Genomic DNA, 19,953 nt, shown 5'->3' with positions numbered 1-19,953 from the left:
CTTCCTTAGCCTGAGCCTCATCCATTCCTAATGGTGGTGATTTCTGAAGTATGGTAGCAACCATACTTGGGTAAAAACTGCCGTTTGAATGTTAACCCTGCTATTCCGGCTTCTGCACACACTTACTTGCTTAAACAATAGGGTAGTTACCTCAGCACATAAATCCATCCCACATCACAGAGGTTATTCTCCTGGGCCTGTGGACCAGAACCACAGGAGATGGATTCCCACTGACTCAGTAGCTCCAGGAGTTGAAACGGCAGACAACTTTTAGAGATTATTCACTTTGCTCGATTCTGCTTCTGTACAATCTGCTTTCGCAAGATAGGTCCACATTCCAATCCCACGTCCAGCAGGATGTGGCTGGGGCTCGTTTAGAACAAAGGAACATTTCTGTGGGTTAGACCTCTAGAAGGACTGCCTACACCTGAGACGGCGCGGTCGTGGGGGTGGACTCCACCTGCGTGTGGTGCCCTCGCGGCCGTCCTGGCCAGCTCAATAAGTCCTTGCCTGCTTTTTTTAATCCATCAGCAGCCTCCGGTGGTCTCATTCTGACTCCAGGACTCGACCCCACAACAATTTCTACGATGAGATTTGAGACTTTTGAGCCAGCGGGCTAGACTTGGAGGAGAATTGGACTTGAGTTGGCGCTGTCATGAGTTGGGACTTTGGGGCGACCTTGGGATGGGGCGGCTAATTTGCACGTGGAACCAATGCCCCCCCCCCAGCCCGGCTGTCCACATCCTAATCCCCGGAACCTGTGAAGAGTCACCTCACAGGGCACCCGAGACTTAGCAGGTGCGATTCCGTTCAGGCTCTGAAGACGGGGACGGCACCCTGATCATCGGGAGGGCCCGGGTCATCACAGGGTCCCTGCAGGAGGGACCACAGAGGGTGGGAGTCAGGGAGGACAGTGTGACAAGGAAGCCAAGGAGAAGGGAGACATGACCACAGACACAGGCTGCAGGTGTGCTTTGCCGGTGAGGGAAGGGCCACCAGCCGAGTGCGGACGCCCCCAACCTGGAAAAGGGAGGGACAGATGCTCCCCTGGGGCCTCCGGAGGAGCGAGCCCTGCTGACACCTTGGTTTCCGCCCTGAAGACTCATTTCAGACGCGGGACCTCCGGAGCTGTGAGTTCCTAAGTGTCTGTTGTGTAACCCACGCGCTCACAGGCCTCGGTTCCAGCAGGACGGACCGGGAACCGAGACAGGCGCCTTCCTCCGCCTTCATTTCCTCCCTGGGCTCCAGGACCCGCCCTCCCCACCCCCACCCCCACCCCCACCCCCACCCCCACCCCCACCCCCACCCCCACCCCCCGGGGCTCCAGCCTCACTGTCTCCTGCTGACTCCACACTGGCCAGGCCCACCCCGGACTGTCCGCACCCACACCCGGGGCGATCGATCGCCTCCATTCTGAGGGCTTCGCACACCAGCAGAGGCGGACAGCCCCCCTTGGCCACGGCACCGCTTTGCACCCACACCCAGTACACAGAGCGGGGCTGGGCTCGGCCCTCCGCAGCCGCGCAATGGCTGCCCCATTCTCTCTCCTGTCACCTGCTCCGGTCCCCACACCAAGCCCCTCGGTCTCACTGATTTCCGCTTCTGCCCTGAGCGCCGGTAGCCGCCATGACTCCCGTGTGCCAGCGCACCCCAAAACTTGGCGGCTTGGAACAGCAACCGCCTGGTTGCTCACGGCTCCGTGTGTGGGGACCCGAGCATGCTGCAGGGAGGCACGCTGGGCAGCGGAAACGGGCACGTGAAGGGACTGGACCCTGGACTGCCCCTTGGCGGGTCTCCTGGATCAGCGAGGTTGTCCCAGGAAGGCCGGCTCTGTCCGTGTGACGGTCCGCTGGCACCCCGTGAACATGCAACCACATGCACCCACCCCCAAGATGCACGGGGCTCCCCCAGGGTCCCCCACCATCCCTCTGGCCTCGCCTCGAGGACTGAGTCGGCTCTGCCAGAGAGGGAGGGGTGGGAAGAGAGGAAGACAGGGACGAACACCCCCTGGTGTCCTCGGGTGGACAGTGTCCCTCCCCTGCTGCCCTTGGGCTGGAGGCCCGCCCAGCCCCTCCCCCCTCCCCCCACCCCTCCCAGCTCTGGAGGCCTAGGGTGGGGACGCCTGGGCAGCCTGCCCCTGAGGGAGGGCCTGGGGGTGATGCGTTTCTCCCAGCAATGAAGGGGCTCAGGCCGAGGGCGCTTGGGAAGCCTGCACCCAGCTGGCAGCGTGGGGACCTCCAGCAAGCGTGGGACCCGGCAGCAGCCCCAGGAGGTCACAGTGGTCTGTTGGCCAGGACCTCCCGGGGGATGTAGGGTGTGCCCAGCAGACCCGCCCCGCCCCCGGGGCCCGGCCCGCCCCCGGCAAGAGCAGGAAGCCACGCTAGGGAACTGCCCCAGCCAGACCGGCCGCGTGCGCCCGGGGGCATCGGCCTTGGGTGGAGGGCCGTGAGGAAGCAGAAAATCTGGAGCCCCAGGAGGTGACTGCAGAGCAGAGGGGCGGGGGCAGGGCGAGCGGCCGAAGCCGCATCTAAACTCCATCCCCGTCCGTCAGATTGGGAGAGGCCCTCTCCAGCTGCATCCCCTCCCCGCTCCGGCCCTGAGGCCCTCCCCAGCTGCATCCCCTCCCCGCTCCGGCCCTGAGGCCCTCCCCAGCTGCATCCCCTCCCCGCTCCGGCCCTGAGGCCCTCCCCAGCTGCATCCCCTCCCCGCTCCGGCCCTGAGGCCCTCCCCCAGCTGCATCCCCTCCGGCTGAACCAGGAAACAGGGCCCGCCCTTCAAAGAGTTGTTACGACTTTATTTGAGCCAAACGGAGGGCAAGGGAAGCAAGACCTCCAGAGAAGACGCTCAGGAGCGGCAGCTTCGATTACACACCGGAATCGCAGCGGGAGGCACAGGCGGGTCAGGGCGGCGGGAGAAAGCAATGCGGGGAAACCGCGGGGGCCGGGGTCGGATGAAAAGTGCGCTGGAGGGCCCGGCCGGCGGGGCTCAGTGGCCGAGCATCATCTTGTGAACCAGGAGGTCACGCTCTGATTCCCGGTCAAGGGCACATGCCTGGGTTGCGGGCTCGATCCTCAGTTGGAGGCGTGCAGGAGGCAGCCGATCCATGCATGACTCTCTCTCATCACTGACGTTTCTATCTCTCTCTCCCTCTCCCTTCCTCTCTGAAATCAATAAAAAAACATTGAAAGGGCTGAAACCGGTTTGGCTCAGTGGATAGAGCGTCTGAAGGGTCCCGGGTTCGATTCCGGTCAAGGGCATGTACCTTGGGGAGGTGTGCAGGAGGCAGCTGATGGATGTTTCTCTCTCATCAATGTCTCTAGCTCTCCATCCCTTTCCCTTCCTCTCTGTAAAAAATCAATAAAATATATTTAAAAAAAACATTGAAAGGTAAAATAAAAACATTACTTTAGAAAACAAGTAAGTTGGGAGACGTGTACTTCTTTGATGTTGGCGGGGAAGGGCAGGGTGGTTCACGCCTTTAGAGCTTACGGCGCCGAGAGGTGGGATCGGAGAACAAGACAGCAGTGGGGCTCTGCGGTCCCCGCCCAGGTGGGGGTGAACCCCAAGGGCCTGCAGAGGAAGGTCACGCTGACATCCCAAAGATATGTCCTCCTGATGCAAAGCACACAGACAGACTCGCTGAAGGTAGAGACCGACGGTGGGGAAGCTGCGGGCCCCGCACGTGACTCCCCGCACGTGACTCTCGGCCAGGGCCGCTCTCCGTTGGGACGTTTCCTGTTCGGACCACCCACGGGGTTCCCTCGGGTCTGAGTGTGTAGGGCCACCACGCTGCCCCGCTGAGCTTGTTGGGGTTAGTCTGTGGTCCCTTTGTCATCCATCCAAGCTGTGTGCTTCCGATGACGGGGGGAGGGAGGGGGGTGTGAGGGGGGCGCACAGGGCAGGCATCCGGGCACCCACCGGGAGACACCAGAAGGCAGGACGGGCGGCAGGTCCCACGGCTACGGGGTCGGGGGACCTCCTGCCCCCGCAGTTCTGCCTGACCCTGGGGCCCCATGCAGAAACCACTCACCCAGTGGTTGGCCCCCAGGGGTCTCCAGGTGCAGACACCACCCTGGGGCAGGGCCTGGCTCCTGGACGGGCAGACAGACAGACAGACAGATGCCTGCAGGGTGGGCAGGAGGCACCAGGGCACACAGCTGCAAGTTAAGAAGTGCCAGAGCCGCCGAAACCGGTTTGGCTCAGTGGATGGAGCGTCGGCCTGCGGACTGAAAGGTCCCAGGTTCGATTCCGGTCAAAGGCATGTACCTTGGTTGCGGGCACATCCCCAGTAGGGGGTGTGCAGGAGGCAGCTGATTGATGTTTCTCTCTCATCGATGTTTCTAACTGTCTATCCCTCCTCCTTCCTCTCTGTAAAAAATCAATAAAATAGATTAAAAAAAAATAATAATAAAAGAAGTTCAATCCCCAGCCCTGGGCAGGGTGCATGCAGGAGGCTACCCATCGATGTGTCTCTCTCACATTGATGTTTCTCTCTCTCCTCCTCCTCCCTCCGTCCCTCTCACTCTCTCTAACAAACAAGGGGAAAATTATACTTAGGTGAGGCAACAAAAAACAGTGCCACAGAGGGAGGACAGGACGAATGGAAAAGGTCAGCGGCGGAGGGACCTCGGGGGCTGTCCCCAGAGGATGGGGTCCTGCCCCCAAGGCCCAGCCCTGGCTTCTGCTTGGGGCAGCAGTGTCCCCAGGGGAGGGCCCCAGGCCTGGCTCAGGCTCTCCTGGCCGAGGCCCCCAGGCGGTCACGCACCCGATCAGAGCCTCAGCTTTTCTTCTGGAAAATGGGATCATGACGATGGCCCCCAAGGCTGCCAGGCGCGGCGGCTGAGCACCGGGCTGGCAGCACGGAGCCTGTTCGCACTGGGGGCTCGGGTCCCAGCTTCCGTATGGTCTTGGCTCAGATACTCCACACCAGGGCTTCCAGGTCGAGGGTGTGCACAGCAGCCCGGCCCCGCGTGGGGCAGCGGAGTGGGCCGCCTGGGAAGCTGCTCCTTGGAGAGGGAGGCCGCTCCTTGGAGAGGGAGGCTGAGAGCCCCGAGGCCGTGTGGGCTGGACTGGAGCCCAGCTGCCCTGGACGCTCCTCAGAGCTGCTCACGCCAGCAAGCACCCGGAGCTCCAACCGCAGGATCCAGCGCAGACCTGGGGGCGCCCTCCAGGTCACTGCGAACACTGAGACTTGAGAATCCCTCGGGCCTCCCTTCTCGGGGCTCTCCCTCCCCAGCCTTGCAGGGCGGACAGGCACCCAGGCGTGTGCCACCGGCCGCTGGGCTGAGTCCCAAGCGCAGACACCTCTGAACCCATTGCTGAGTCATGTACGTTCCCCGCCTCCACCCCAGGCGTCATTTGCTCCCGTTTCTAAAGGGGCAAAGGGTGGGAATAAAGTTGGGGTGGTCAGGATCTTTGGGGGGTAGGGGTGAATGTGGGTGGGGAGGAGTAATGAGGCTACAGGCTGGGACTGAAAGGTGTATTGGGGTCAGACTGTAATGTGCCCTAAATCCGCCGCTTATGCTTTGGGGGTGTCGCCCTGCGGAAGTGGGGAGCCCCTGGAGCCTAGGAAGGTCGGCTTCCAGTAGAGTCTCCCACGAGCGCCCCCGGGGCTGACTGTGCCCATTTCTCTTGCGAAGTCCCGCGGCCTGGGCCGGGGAAGCGCTGGACCCTTTGACTCCCCTCAAATCAGGGGCCGAATCTCGGGAGCCAGTGGGGCACGCGCTCCTGGCCGGGCAGGGACCCTGCGGGCGACTCTCCGCGACCCAGCCTGCCACGCGGAGCGCGACCGCTAGATGCCGCTGTGGTGCTCCGCGCGCGACTCGGCGCCCCACCCCCCCCCCCCCCCCCCAGGAAAGCAATAACGGCGCCGGCAGCGGGGCGGAAGGGACCACTGAGGACACGGGGGTGCCGGCGGCGAGGGGCGGGGCTCCAGCCTGCAGCACCCGCGGCCTCAGGCGCGTTCCCCCCTCAGCCGGCTTCGCGAGGTGGTTCGCTCCGGCCGCGCGGCGCTCGCCGGTTCCGGGGCTGGCGGGCGCGGGTAGCTGCGCAGCGCGCACCGGCTGGCCCTGGCGTTGCGGGCTGCGTCGCGATGCTGGAGCTGCTCGTGCCCTTGTTGGGCTTGGCGCTCGCCTACTTCGCGCTGCTGGACGGGTGGTACCTGCTGCGCGTACCGTGCGCCGTGCTGCGCGCGCGCCTGCTGCAGCCGCGCGTCCGGGACCTGCTGGCCGAGCAGCGCTACGCGGGCCGCGTGCTGCCCTCGGACCTGGACCTGCTGCTGCACATGAACAACGCGCGCTACTTGCGCGAGGCTGACGTGGCGCGCGCCGCGCACCTGGCCCGCTGTGGGGTGCTCGGGGCGCTGCGCACGCTCGGGGCGCGCGCCGTGCTGGCCGCCTCGTGCGCGCGCTACCGCCGCTCGCTGCGGCTGCTCGAGCCCTTCGAAGTGCGCACCCGCCTGCTGGGCTGGGACGACCGCGCCTTCTACCTGGAGGCGCGCTTCGTCAGCCTGCGCGACGGCTTCCTGTGCGCGCTGCTGCGCTCCCGCCAGCACGTGCTGGGCGCCTCGCCGGAGCGCGTCGTGCAGCACCTGTGCAAGCGCAGGGTGAGACCCCCCTCCCGGTGCGCGACCCCGCGGTCTCCCGCCCCCGGTGGGACCCCTTCCCTCGGAGTGCCCGCCCTGCAGCGCACCGTCCTTTCTTTCGGGCCCAGAGCCTCCTTCACTGGTGCCGTTCTTCCTGGGGCTCCCAGGGTCCCCGAATCCACTCCACACCTGGACTGTGCTTGCCCCCCTCGCCCCTTCCTAGCCTGACCCCTCAAGCCTCCAGGCCCTTGTGCCACCTCTTCCAGGACCGGCCAGCCCAGCCCAGCCCAGGCCTCTCCCACGCTCAGTGTTGTGTGCCGCGGAGTGTGGAGCCGCCCTCTCTGGTCCTTGGTTCAGAACATAGTGTGTGTGGGGAGGGGTGTCAGTGAGAGGAAGTTGCTGGGAGTTCTGAGACCCCCTCTCACGAGCGCAGAGCTGAGGGCGGGGTCGCCGCCCCCTGGGACTGGCTCTGGGGACGGAGCCTGGAGAGCTGCAGCCTCGGTGTTTCCAGGTGGAGAGAAGCAGCCGCAGCGCTGCCTGGGGCTCGAGGTCCCTCCCCAGGGCCGGCGGCCAGCTCCTCCCGGCACAGCGCAGCCCCCGCCCTCCCCGAGCCGCCTGGCAACTGGGCCCTGGGGCCGGCCAGGGTGCTGCTGCGCGAGGTTGGCAAGGGCAGACTCCGGCTGCAGGCGCGTTCCCGAAAACGCCTGGGGATCCCGTGCCCACGCCGGGCCTGTCCCCACCCATGGAGCCCTCAGGCAGGGTGCTGCCCTCCGAGAACAGGAGGGACGCGCCCTCACCTTCCTGGTGAGAGGTCAGAGTGTCCCCACGTCAGACTTGGGCAAGCAGGCCCAGAGAGGGATGGGAACTGCCCGAGGCTGCACAGCAGGCCCCAGGAACACAACACAGCCTCAGGGACAGAGATGGTCTGTGTGCCCCTTCATGTGCCAGGAAGCCGGCAGGGGGTGGCCAGCACGGGCAGGGGGTGGTCATCAAGGCTGGGAGTCCATGGGCTGAGAGCTGTGAGCGGAAGGCAGAGGAGGGGAGTCCCGCGCTTTCCTGCACGGGAAGCTGCGATGTGGTCAGGCCTGTGCTTGGAGGGTCCCTGAGCTCACGGGGGCGGTCCCCATGAGAGGTGGGGGGCTGACCGCACGGCAGGGACATGCCGAGGACTCCAGCCTGAGCCCCCGGAGTCCTAGGGGGAGGCTAGGGTGTAGTGTGGGGCGGGCCGAGCCCACTGCCCGGGAGTCGTGCACGCTGAAGGCTGGCGTGGGGCGGCGGGGCCTTGGGGGACAGCGGCTCCCGAGAGCCAGGCCTGGACCTGGAGCAGAGCCCGAGCCCGACTGTGCTGTAATGCGGCAGCCCCTCCACCCCCCATCTGCAGGGAGGCTGGGCCTCTGGGTGCTCTGAGATGGTGGCATGTCCCTGGGGCCTCCCCAAGCCAGTCTGTGCAGCCTCTGACCCCAGGCCTGGCCTGCCAGCCCATCTCAGCGGTCAGGCCGGGAGCGGGAGGGGCTGGGAGGACAAGCTCAGCCCTTGATGGCGCTCACGAGAAAGAGGGGGGCTCGAGACAGGCCCTCGGGGGTACTGCCCCAGTCCCTCCACCCTCCAGCCCCTGCTCTGCCTCCGAAGGCCTCTGGCTGCTCTGGGTTCCCATCTTGTCACCTCTCCGGCCCGCGGCCTCAGGTTTTGACCTGATTCTGGGGACGCGTGGAGGGCTCAGGGCTCAGGCAGGCCCTGGGGACGCAGGCCTGATGATGGAGGCCCAAGGACAGGAGAGGTTTAACCAGTGAGGGCCCAGGAGCTGGGGGTACCTGGGAGGGGGAGGAGACACCTGGGCCTGGGGACCCATCAGCAGAGGCCTGGAGGGGTGGCGGCAGCACCTGGCCAGGCTGTCCCTCCCTGCACCCCTGCTGGTCGCCATGGCAGCTGATGGCTCAGGGAGCAGGCCTCACCTCTCCCCCTCCCCCTCCCCCCTCCCCCTGCAGGTGGAGCCGCCGGAGCTGCCGGAAGATCTGCAGCACTGGGTCGCCTACAACGAGGCCAGCAGCCGGCTGCTCCGGGCCGAGAGCGGGCTCAGCGACGTGGTCAAGGACCAGTGACCATCCCTGCCTGCCGGCCACTACCTAGGCAGTCACCCGCCCGCCCCCGCCTGCCAGGGGCACACACTGCAGAATGGACTGGCCCGGGCTCTCCGAGCTGAGGTAGCCTGTGACCAGCCCAGCCCCCTTCACTCGCTCGGCCCTCCCCCCACCCCATTATTGACGCCCCTCGGTGAGCCTCCCCGCTGAGCCTGGGATGGGGTGATCTAGGCGCCCTGACCTATCTCTGTCCTCCGGGCGGGGGCGGAGAGTGAAGAGGGAGGCCCAGGGTCCTTGGCGTTGGGACTGGGTGCGGGTGCCAGGCCTCCATGGGCCCGAATCCAGAGCTAGCTCGGAGCTCGGGGACCACCTGGAGCCGTCGAGCCGCAGTCGGAGACGGTGGGGGGCGGGGCAGGGCTGGGGCCTGATTCAGGCCCCCAGCATCTCAGGCCCGTCCCTCGGGCTCAGGTGAGGGTGGCAGACCCGGGGCAGCGTCTAGCAGGGCAGAGGGCAGAGGGCTTCTGTGGAGGTGGTGAACTTCCTGTAGCTGGGGGTGCCCTCTGCACCCCTCCCTTGCCTGTCTGCATTCCTTGGTCCCATTGGGGTGTGCTGTGGGACCACGGGCAGGGCCCTGCCCTCTCTGGCCCTTCCTCGGAGGGAGGGGCTGCCTCCCTGATGGGCCGGGGCTGGGAGGGGTCTTCTCGGTGTCACCCCAGTGGCCTGGCCTGCAGCTGCCCTTGGGGCTCCCCGATAGGGCCACACGCACACGCACACACACACGCCTGCTCCAGCCTGATGCCTCCGAGCAAGAAAGCCCGTCTGGGGACCCGGTCAGGCCCTGGGTGTGGGACGGCTGCCACCTGTGTGTGTGGCGCTGCCCCGCTAGCCACGGGCGGTCCAGGCAGATGAGCCCAGAGCCGCCGCCGAGCCGCCCAGTCTGGAGGCCCCCACCCCCCGCCTTGGAGCAGGAGCACAGCCACCTCACGCCTCGCCTGCCCACTGCGCCTTACCGCCGCTGGGAAAGCTGCAATGTTTGTTCTGTTCAAAGGAAGCCCCAGATTAAAGGGTCTTCGATGTGAGTGTCTGGGCGAGGTCCTCATTTGGAAGCCCCGGACCCCCTCCCCGAAGCAGCGGGCACTCCCAGGGTGTGTTCTGGGGGGGGGGGGGGGGAGGGGGGAGGGGGGAGGGACGTCCCGGCTGGCAGGGCAGGACTGGCCCCATTTCACAGAACGTGGGACCAAGGGCAGAAAGGAGTTGCCCCTCCTCGGGCCCCGCTCCGGCTTTCTCGCCCCCGGGCCTTGGTGGGGGTCAAGTCCCGTGACCCTCCAGGGCGCTCGCTCGGGAGGCTGTGCCCCACAGTCTGGGTCTGCGCTCCTGGCTCCGGGTGGGGGTGGGACAGTTGGGATGAGGGTAAGGCTGTTCTCAGCCCCTTGGCAGGGGCGCGGGCTGCATCCCTGCTCTGACCTGCCCAGGAGGGCCTGGCTCCGGGCCCGGGACAGAATGGGCGGCCGGAGAGCTGGCTTTGCAGCCAGGGCCGAGCCTGGGCTCCGAGCCTCCCCTGGCGGCCTGGCCTGCAGACAGAAGGGGCCTGGCCCGGTGGGCTGGGCAGGTGTGTGGGACCGAGGGAGTGGTGTGAGGGGACAAAAGGAGAGGGTTACGCAACTCAAACAGCCTGGCCTGGCGGGCCCCTGTGGCAGGGAGGGCGCTCCGAGGGGAGGGGGGAGGGGGGAGGGGAGACACGCACGCGCACGCGCGCTCCTACTCTAGACAGAAGGCAGCCCTCTGGGAAAGGGGCCTGGGGAGATGCTCTGGGGGTTGGTGCCGGCCCGAGTCGAAGGTGAAGTGAAGGTCCCTCCGCACTGGAGCCTGGGTTTCCTCGGACACTGGAAGTGGGGCCTGGAGAAGGGGGGTGTGGACGCTCAGGGGCTCCCCCACACCTCTCAGCACCCTCTGCCACAGGGCCGCAGGGGGACCTCGTCACAGGCCTGGCCGTGGGCCAGGTGAGCGGCAGGGGTCACTGCTGGCCGGCCTGGCCTGGTGCCCCCTCCACCCAGCCTCTCCGTCGTGGAAGGCCTTGCCCTGGTGCCTCCTCCTCCGAGAAGCCACCCCGGCCTGGCTCTGTGGGTGCAGTGCTCTCCCTGCACCTGGGTCCCATCTCCTGCCCCCCCCCCCCACCTCCCAGCCAACAGCCGAGCCCCTGAGGGCTAGAGGGCAGAGTCCTGCTGGTCAGTGTGTGTCCCCGGCCCGGTGACCATCCTCACTCCCGCGGGGAGGCCGTGATGTGATGTGACTGGTGTGACGAGGAGAGAGCGGTGGGTGGTGGGCAGCGGGGGAGATGGCGCAGATACGCAGGTGGGGACCCCCAGAAAGGAGGCTGGGAGGCCTGGTGCAGGTAGGCGAGCTTCTTCAAGGGCATTTGGGCGGGGGGGGGGGGCGCTAAAGGGGGAGGCTCAGGAGGGAGGCCAGCGTGAGGGCCAGGGCCAGGCCACGGGGGCCGCCGGGGGCAGGCGCCCCGTCCACGTTGCACAGGTCAGCATTACAGCAGGACACTGGCCGTGTCAGGCCGATGCCGTCCACATCCGAGGGCACGCACTTGCTGGCGCAGGACTTGGTCACCGTGGCGTCCCCCAGGAAGGGGTACACTGTGGGCAGAGGGCACCCGCGTCAGGCTGGCCCCCGGCAGGACCCACCGCGGGTCACCACCCCGCCTCACTCCCCCTGTGACCCGGCCCCCTGTCCTCCCACCAGCACCAGTGGAGCGCCCACGGTGCCAGGCACACGGCCACCGCACAGGGATCCTCGCCGGGGAGGCCGCACGGACCCCCGGGCGCAGCCCTGCCCGCCCGCCCGGCGCACTGACCGATCTCCTGCGAGTAGAGTGTGGTCTTGCACATGGTCTCGTTGGCCTTGCACGCGGCGACGGTGACGCAGCTGGACACCCCCGTGGGCTCCTGGCAGGTGAAGCATCGCAGGGCCACCACTGGGGCGGTGACAAGGGCGTCAGGCAGGCCCTGCCCTCCCAAGCCCTGTCCGGAGACCCAGGGTGGAGGGGATGCTGCCACCCGGGGCCCAGTTGCCCACTTGAAGACGGGGAGTCCTGAGGCAGCGTGTGCCCCGGCGGGGGCTCCCGGGGACCCCGCTGACCCGGTGAGGCCACAGGCTTCTCCACCTGCACTGGGTGGCGCCGAGTCCCTCTGGCTGACCTCAGTTTCCCTCCCTGGGAAGTGGGCAGAGCCGTGTCATCTGGCTCAGCCCCAGCTCCTCCTGCGGTGGATGTAGGGGCCCCAAGGGGCTGGGCTGTCCCCTCGGCTGTTTTCTCAGGTGCTCACCCCCTCTGTCCGTCCAACTCCCTGGTCTGGCCCACACCCAGCCCGAGGGTCCCCGGAAGGGCAGCTCCCTGGCGGGCACCCAGGGCCTCTGCCAGTGACCCCAGCACCCTCACTGCACACTCCCCTCACCCTCAGCCCCTCCATGCTGCCCCACGCCCTCATGTCCTCCCACCAGGGGACACCAACACTCCTCGGCCTCCCCCTCCCACCCTCCTCCCCCCACCCCCCTCCCCCCTCCCTCCCTTCCTTCCTTCCTCACTGTCGGGAATCAAACTGGTGACCTGTCTGGTGCACAGAAAGACACTCAACCAACTGAGCCACTCAGGCCAGGCGCCGCACCCCCCCCCCCCCACTTTCCTCCTCTGTCCCCCCGGGCACCCCTGGCACCATCCCGCCTCTCACCAAGCCCGCCGCCGGAAGCCAGCACCAGCGCCAGCAGCGCCAACCACGTCCCCCGCATGGTCCAGTCCCGCACAGCCACTGCGCTCCTCCTGGGCTGCCCGCGGGGATAGGGCGCCCAGCACAGCCCAGACCGGTCAGCCCGGCAGATTAGGGGTGAGCCCCGCCCTGCCCGTGGGCCCCGCCCTCCCCCACCTGGGCTTCCGCCCCTTCCTCATTCCTCCACCTCCCACCCCTGCTGACCCCCCTTAGCGTCTGGGGTCCTTCTCCCTCCTCTACCTGGATACCCTTATGCCTGGAAGCCCCCTCCCCCCAGGCTGCCGAGGAGAGAGCGGAGGGGGGCTTCCCACCCTGACTCCTACCTCCGTGGGGCACCCCCCTGCCTGCCTGCACACCCACTTCAGCTCCAGGGCAGATTCCTGGTCTGTGACTCTGGGCCCAAGTCCCCCCCACCACAACTCCCCCCCCCCCCGCCGGTGCCAGGGCCCCCTCCCAACTCCTCAGAGGGGGTCACGGGGCAGGGAGGGGCGGTTTGTAGTGACTGGGCAGGCTGCTGCCTGGGCAACTGGCCACAGCGTGTGTGCGGGCTCCGGAGACAAAGAGGAATGCGCTGGGTCAACAGAGGTCCCAGCTGGAGGGGGGGAGGGGGGCGGAGGTGCCAGGGTCACCTTGGGACGCTAACCCTTACATCCCCCTGGACCTCCAATGGCTGCCCCTCAGGCCCCACGGCAGGTCAGGTCGGGAGATGGATGGGAGTCCCTGGGCCAAGGCTCGGGCAGGAGAGGGCCCTGGGGTCTGATGATCTAGCATGGCTGCAGCCACTGCTTCCCACCACACACACGTGCACACTAGCACACACACACGTGCACACATAGGCGCGCATGCACACACACACCCCTGGGTGCCTGCACCTCAGCCCCCCCAGGGCCTGCCTGTGACCCTGTCACCCCCACTTCACCCACAGATGCCAGGGCAAACCCAGGGTGAGGTTGTCAACGCAGCCCTGGGGCCTCTGGCACAGGGGTCAAGGCCAGGGTCTTCCTGGGCTGTGCCCAGACCGCCTCGGGGCTCACTGCACCCCACCAACTCCAAATCTGCTCCTCTCTCTCCCACCACAGAGGTGCCCTTCCCCCCGGGTTGAAATTCTGTCTGTCCTGGGTCCCCCCTTCAGCCCTGCTTCCCTGGTGGGTCCCATGTCCTCCACTGGGAGGGCCTGTGTCTCGTGGGCACCGGGTGGGGCCCAAGGGTGGGCACTCAGCTCCAGGGTACCAGCCCGCGGGCCTGTGCCAGGGAGGTGGAACTGAGGCTCCGGCAGTGGTGAAGGGCGGGTCTCCAAGAGGGCTCGCCCGCACCTCGGAGCTGCAGTGGCACTGATGCAGGGCGCTGACTGGATTGGACTCCCCCCGCCGCACCCCTCCTTCCTCCTCGGTGCAGCCCAGCCCAAGGCCTTCCTGTCCTCAGACCCAGGGGCTCCGCCCTGCTTTCCTCCGGGGCACACACCTGCCCGGGCACACACCTGGCCCCCAAAGTGGGGCAGCATCCCTCCTCAAGTTTCTGCCGAGCCCCTGGGAGGCCTGGGCCGTCCTCCCTGCGAAGTTCAGCTCCTGCTTAGGGTGGGAGGGAGTCGCCCAGCAGGGCCTGGGCTGGCTCAGTGGAGGCTGCCTGTGCGCCCAGAGGCCCCGCCCTTCCTGGGTCCCTCCAGAGTCCCCAGGCTCAGGGCTCAGAGAGTGACCAGGTTCAGGGACCAGCGTGTGACCAGGCTCAGAACTCTGAGAGAGACTAGGGTCAGGGCTGAGTGTGACCAGGGTCAGGGCCCAGCGTGTGACCAGGGTCAGGGCTCAGAGTGACCAAGGTCAGGGCCCAGCGTGTGACCAGGGTCAGGGCTGAGTGTGACCAAGGTCAGGGCCCAGCGTGTGACCAGGGTCAGGGCTCAGAGTGACCAGGGTCAGGGCTCAGAGTGTGACCAGGGTCAGGGCTCACCGTGTGACCAGGGTCAGGGCTCAGCGTGTGACCAGGGTCAGGGCTCAGAGTGTGACCAGGGTCAGGGCTCAGAGTGACCAGGGTCAGGGCTCAGAGTGTGACCAGGGTCAAGGCTCAGGGTGTGACCAGGGTCAGGGCTCAGAGTGTGACCAGGGTCAGGGTTCAGAGTGTGACCAGGGTCAGGGCTCAGGGTGACCAGGGTCAGGGCTCAGGGTGACCAGGGTCAGGGCTCATTGTGACCAGGATCAGGGCTCAAAGTGTGACCAGGATCAGGGCTCAGGGTGTGACCAGGGTGGGAGGTGCCCGGGGTGCCCAGTAGGACAGCCCTAGGCCCATGTTCACACTGTGCAGTGGCTCCCCCAAAGCAGCTGCTGAACCCCTTCCTTCCACATCCTCCGGAAGGACCCCAGCCTGGCTGTGTCCCCAGGGACCAGCACCTCCGGGCGAGCAGGAACGCGATGCCATGAGCATATTCTAGTCCGTGCACTTCCTGGGGGAGGGGGGCTGGGGGCTGCTTGTCGTCGGGGCTTCTTCCCCCGCCCCCCACCTTCCCATTCCCAGGAGCGCAGGCACCAAAGGCCCCGCAGTTCTTCCCGGGGAACCATGGGCTGAGGGTCCCATAGCTCAGAGGGGCCTCAGCACCCTGCACCCCCTGCCGGGCCCTTCCAGCCCTCGCCACGCCCCACCCTGGAGACCTGCCTGAAGCAGACGCCCCGTCTCAGGAGCAGGGAGGGGGCTCTGTCTCCCTTCAGTGATGGACAGAGCTCCCGCCCTTCGGGGCAGAGTCAGGCCCCCGGGGACCCGGGACCCTCGACCCTCGGGCTGGCTGGCGGGGCCTTTGGGGTCCAGGCAGAGATCCTACAGCGGGCCAGCCCGGACTGCGGACAGATGGCCGTCACCCCTGAGGGAGGGCGCCGGGCGGGAGCGCGATTCTGGGGCCTCCTCTCCTCCCATCAGCCCAGCCCGCCCTGCCCAGCTCCCCTGCGGATCCAAGCCCCTCCCCCAGGCTGTCGGCCTTGGTTGGACGCGTCCCTCCCGGTGGGATCCCAGTTCAAGCCCCTCATAAGGCCGGCACTCCGCGTGTCTGCACGGGGCCTGAAAACCAGACCGGGTGGCCCTCTGCTCATGTCCTGGCTCTCCAGGCCCAAAATAGCCCTGGAGTCAGCTCGGGGTGCTGCCAAATATAACCCCCCCCCCCCCCCCCCCCGCCAAGCCCCGGGTGCGGAGTGCAGCGGGCAGCTCAGGGGTTGGCTGAGTGAGAAGGGACAGATCCCACCCCAGCCTCAGGCAGACCCCCTTCCCTCCCCACTCCCCCCCACCCCAATTTTATGGAACTGGAGGCTACCGCTTGGGGCGCTCTGCTGGAGAAGGAGACCTGGTTGTCTAGGGGGTTTTATTGACTTACTAGAGGCCCGGTGCATGAAATTTGTGCATGGGGGGGAGGGGGTGTGTCCCTCAGCCCAGCCTGCACCCTCTCCAATCTGGGACCCCTCGAGGGATGTTTGACTGGCAGTCGGACATCCCTCTCACAATCCAGGACTGCTGGCTCCCAACTGCCCACCTGCCTGCCTTCCTGATTGCCTCTAACCGCTTCAGCCTGCCAGCCTGATCACCCCCTAACCACTCCCCTGCCAGCCTAATTGATGCCTAACTGCTCCCCTGCCAGCCTCTTTGACCCTAACTGCCCTCCCCTGCAGGCCCGGTCACCCCTAACTGCCCTCCCCTGCAGTCCTGGGTCCCTCCCAACTGCCCTGCCCTGCTGGCCATCTTGTGGCAGCCATCTTGTGTGTTGGAGTGACGGTCAATTTGCATATTACTCTTTTATTAGGACAAGGGGAGGAGGCGGACTCACATCGAGCCCTGTCTCTTGGCCGACACCTGTGCCACCATTTGGTCAGTCCTCAGGCGCAGGGCTCAGAGAGTGACCAGGGTCAGGGGTCAGTGCGGGTTTCCTGTCCACAGGTGGCTGAACATGTCCAGTGTGGTTCCTGCAAGCTCCCCCAGTTGCAGCTGTGTGTGCAGACACTGTGCCAGGCGTTAAATTTAGCGAGAGCAGCATTGAGTAACCCTCCCCCCCCCTTGAGACCTCGTCCTCCTCCCGGACCCCAAACTGACAGCCTCCCTGGACAGCCAGGACCAAGGCCTTCCTCCAAGGGCCCTCGCTCCACGGCTGCCCCAGGGCTGTCAGGAAGGTGGGGCACCTGCAAACCAGTGCCCGAGGCCCCCATAAATAGCACTGCATGGCTGGGCACCCATCCCGGGACGGAGGGCTGAACTCTCCCACCCAGGCCAGACGCCTCCGGAAGGCCAGGCCCACACCCGCCTTTTGACATGGACAGGCGTGGCCGGGGAGCGAGGCCCGCGGGGGCTCAGCGGCTCAGAGGCCCAGGGTCCTCTGGCAGACAGTCCTGGGCGTGGCTGGGGGGTCGGGAGCGCCAAGGTGAGCGGGTGGCGTGTGTGCCTCTCCGAGCTCCGTCCGTGAGTGACTCTTCAGGCGGAGGGGCAGGCTGGGGTTCAGAGCAGACCCCAGAGGGTGGCCAGGAGCACGGGGACCAGGGCCGGGGCCCCCGCGGTGGCGAGGCCGGCCCCGTTGCAGAGGTCGTACTGGCAGCAGAGCGTGGTGGACGCGTGCTTGGAGTAGCCGTCGTACACGGTCTCGAAGCAGCTGGGCACGCAGGACTTGCTCACCTTCATCTTGGTCGGGGTGAAGTCTGTGGAGGGCGGGAGGCGGGCTGACCCGAGAGGGGCCGCGACCCCGGGCTGCCCCCGCCTCCCCCCCAGCAGACAGGGCCATTCGAGCAAGGTCCCCTCAGCTGGAGGCTTCCAGAAAAGACCATGGGGCACCCCCTCAGGCTCCCCCACACCCCGGGAGCCTCCCACTCAGGGTCCCAGGAGGGGCGGGGGCACCCCTGACTCACAGGTGCGCGTGGTCATGCAGTACGTGACCATGGACGGGCAGCGCATGGGGTTGAAGCAGTTCTCCCCGTTGTAGGCACACACGTGGCAGTCCAGGGCCTGGGCTGGGGAGGGGGGCGGTCACAGACAGGGAGAAGCCCCCCCTCAGGCCCATGAGACCCCCATTCCACCACCTTCCCAGGGCCGAAGAGCAGAGCGGAAGGAGAGAGACCAGCGGGGACCTGCCTCCCTCCCCACTTCCAGCCCCCCACAATAGGATCCGTCCCTCCCTCCATCCTCCCTCCATCTTACCCAGAGGCAGGCCCGCCAGGGCCACCAGGAACAGGGCGAGCAGGGGCGCCATGGCTGGGGCCAGAGGGCAGAGTGGGCGTGGGGAGTGGACAGCGGCCGGCCCTCGGTTCCACTCGGGCGGGACTCGGGGGGCCGCAGAGGGGGCTGGACCGCCCCGTGCCCTCTGGAGCTCCTGGTCCACTGGCGGCACCGCAGCCCTGCACAAAGGGGGCAGGATGGGCGCCTGGGCGGGCTGCCAGCGGGCAGAGGAGGCGCCCAGCTCAGCCGGGTGTCAGGAAAGGCCTCCCGGGGGTCCCGCCATCAGAGGAGCAGGGGTGGGACCAGGGCAGACGGAGGGGTGGGCGGGGAAGGGAGGCAGAGGGGCCCTGAATGCCAGGCCCAACCCACACGCTCGCTACCCAGGGGTGTTCAGGCAGGGGCCTCTGGGAGCTTGGCGCACAGCCCTCCCCCACCCAGGCCCTGGGTGCAGGGTGACTGGCCAGGGCAGGCCGAGGCCCCAGGGTGGTTCCTCCTCAGTGCTCCTTCCCCATTCTCGTTTGTTCCTGGGGTGCCCCTGCGTGTTCCCCAGTTCCAGATACTCTCCAGACGCAGGGGGGGTCCCCTCTCCCAGGAAGACCCCCAGAGTCCACCCTGGCTCTCAGGCCTGAGTCCCTGCCCCTGCGGGAAGCCTCTGGCCTGGCCGCCTTCCGGGGACGCTGGGAAGCACCCCCTTTCCGGGAAGGCCTGGGTGTGTGGGAGTCGGGAGTACGGTCCACCTCCCCCCGCGGGGATATTCGGGCTCCAGGTCCCCGCCCCAGCGCCCAAATCAGACTCCCCCTCCCCGGGAACAGCAACCCCAGCTCCTGGCCTGTTTATGGGGCGTCACCCTCGGATGCCGAAGGCCCGAGTAAGGCCAGGCTGGTCCTCGGCCCTGCCCGCCCCCCGCCCCCCGAAACCCGCCCCAAAGACGCAGGTGCCAAGCGGGTGGGTGTCGGGGTGACCTCCACCGTGACCTTCAGCACTCACCGCGGCCTCCCTCGGCCTGAGCCTGAGTGCGCGCGTCCGTGCGCCAGAGAGTCCACGCCGCCTCTGCCTCTGCCTCTGCCTCTGCCTCTGCCTCTGCCTCTGCCTCTGCCTCTGCCTCTGCCTCTGCCTCTGCCTCTGCCTCTGCCTCTGCCTCTGCCTCTGCCTCTGCGCAGGGAGGACCCGCCGCGCGTGGGCTCCTGCAGGCCCCGCCCCGCCCCCACCCCGCCCCGCCCCGCCCCGCCCGAGACCGGGACTCACCAGCCGCCCCGCCTCGCTTCCCGCCCCCAACCCGCCCGAGACCCGCACGGCCTCACCGTCCGCCCCGGCCTGCTTCTCGCCCGGAGACCGGCTGGACTCACCGTCCGCCCCGCCCCTCCCCGCCCCGGCTCTGGCTCTGCGGGCACTGGGACCCCAGCCCGGAGTCAGGACGCTGCGGCACCGGGACAGCCGGCCGCTCCCTCAGACGCACGTCCTGCGCCCCAACACGTCACGGGCCCCTCCCGGGGTCTGGCCACGGTCAGTCTGGCCGACTCTTCGGCCCCCTCCCTCTCCTTCCGCTGCCGCAGGCGGGGGAGGGGCGGGGGGCACACCGCTCCCTGAGTCCCCCCCCCACCACCAGCCGCCCTGCCCCTCCTCCTCCAGCCCAGTTCAGGGGCCACGGGACCCCGCAGCGCTCCCGTCAGTCGCCCGCCCAGGCCCCTCCCCTGCTGTGTGACCCCCGCCAGTGACCCAGCATCTCCCACCCCTGGTCCCAGCTCACCAAGTGTCAGAGCAGCCCAGAGGGGCCTCCCGCCACCGCAGGATCCATATTAAATAGAGTTTTTGCTGTAACTTTACTAACATTTAGCTTCTGTTCTATTTTAGGCAAAAAATAAGATTTTCACCGGCCCTAAAAGTTTCGTGTTTGTTTGTTTTTTAAATGTATTTTATTGATTTTTTACAGAGAGGAAGGGAGAGGGATAGAGAGTTAGAAACATCCATCAGCTGCCTCCTGCCCCCCCCCCCACTGGGGATGTGCCCGCAACCAAGGTACATGCCCTTGACCGGAATCGAACCTGGGACCCTTCAGTCCGCAGGCCGACGCTCTATCCACTGAGCCACACTGGTCAGGCCTCATTTTTGTGTGTGTGTGTGTTTTTTTTAATGAGAAGTAAATACAGGCCCTGGCCGGGTATTCAGTTGGTTCGCGCGCCATCCCATTATGCCAAGGGTGCGGGTTCGATCCCCGCTCGGGGCACATACAAGAATCCACCGATGAATGCAGGAATACGTGGAACAATTCAATGCTCCCCTCTCTCTCTAAAAGCAATCGATGCTTTTTTAAAAAAGAAAGAAAGCAGGAGTGACTACACTAATATCAAGCAGAGTGGGG

General features: G+C 66.8%; 3 protein-coding genes across 10 annotated transcripts; 1 reads left to right on the top strand and 2 right to left on the bottom strand.

Annotated features, from left to right (window-relative positions):
* The first annotated feature begins 5,951 nt into the window (after positions 1-5,951).
* Positions 5,952-11,488, top strand: THEM6 (thioesterase superfamily member 6). Its single transcript, XM_080647185.1, has 3 exons — positions 5,952-6,604; positions 8,569-9,736; positions 11,410-11,488. Exons 1-2 carry the CDS (start codon positions 6,092-6,094, stop codon positions 8,680-8,682), a joined length of 627 nt encoding a protein of 208 aa, XP_080503311.1. The 5' UTR covers positions 5,952-6,091; the 3' UTR covers positions 8,683-9,736; positions 11,410-11,488.
* Positions 11,098-12,450, bottom strand: LOC308236945 (ly6/PLAUR domain-containing protein 2-like; the record flags this gene model as incomplete). Its single annotated transcript, XM_080647186.1, has 3 exons — positions 11,098-11,303; positions 11,522-11,641; positions 12,393-12,450. 3 exons carry the CDS (start codon positions 12,448-12,450, stop codon positions 11,098-11,100), a joined length of 384 nt encoding a protein of 127 aa, XP_080503312.1.
* Positions 12,451-15,750: 3,300 nt separating this feature from the next.
* LOC308236764 (ly-6/neurotoxin-like protein 1) lies at positions 15,751-19,036 on the bottom strand. Of its 8 annotated transcripts, none has more exons than XM_080646757.1 (5): positions 18,941-19,034; positions 18,582-18,716; positions 17,577-17,773; positions 17,288-17,389; positions 15,751-17,080 (listed from the first exon to the last, which is right to left on the bottom strand). In XM_080646757.1, the coding sequence occupies exons 3-5, from the start codon at positions 17,626-17,628 to the stop codon at positions 16,884-16,886; spliced, it is 351 nt and encodes a 116-aa protein (XP_080502883.1). In that variant the 5' UTR covers positions 17,629-17,773; positions 18,582-18,716; positions 18,941-19,034; the 3' UTR covers positions 15,751-16,883. The 8 variants fall into 8 exon arrangements, with proteins under 8 accessions (XP_080502883.1, XP_080502882.1, XP_080502880.1 ...); XM_080646756.1 differs by having other exon boundaries at positions 18,896-18,977; XM_080646754.1 differs by having other exon boundaries at positions 18,582-18,746; positions 18,896-18,964.
* Positions 19,037-19,953: the final 917 nt, after the last annotated feature.

This window comes from Plecotus auritus, assembly GCF_963455305.1.
Source record: "Plecotus auritus genome assembly, chromosome: 11".
NCBI classification, from domain to species: domain Eukaryota; kingdom Metazoa; phylum Chordata; class Mammalia; order Chiroptera; family Vespertilionidae; genus Plecotus; species Plecotus auritus.
This window is presented reverse-complemented; position numbering and strand designations above follow the sequence as displayed.

Excerpts from the sequence above, each read along its gene's own strand:
- THEM6 (XM_080647185.1), top strand. The coding sequence starts at position 6,092 with ATGCTGGAGCTGCTCGTGCCCTTGTTGGGCTTGGCGCTCGCCTACTTC. Across the intron at positions 6,605-8,568 it reads AGCACCTGTGCAAGCGCAGG|GTGGAGCCGCCGGAGCTGCC; the intron begins GTGAGACCCCCC and ends CTCCCCCTGCAG.
- LOC308236764 (XM_080646758.1), bottom strand. The coding sequence starts at position 17,628 with ATGGCGCCCCTGCTCGCCCTGTTCCTGGTGGCCCTGGCGGGCCTGCCT. Across the intron at positions 17,390-17,576 it reads CCTGGCGGGCCTGCCTCTGG|CCCAGGCCCTGGACTGCCAC; the intron begins GTAAGATGGAGG and ends CCCCCTCCCCAG. Across the intron at positions 17,081-17,287 it reads CTGCATGACCACGCGCACCT|ACTTCACCCCGACCAAGATG; the intron begins GTGAGTCAGGGG and ends CGCCCTCCACAG.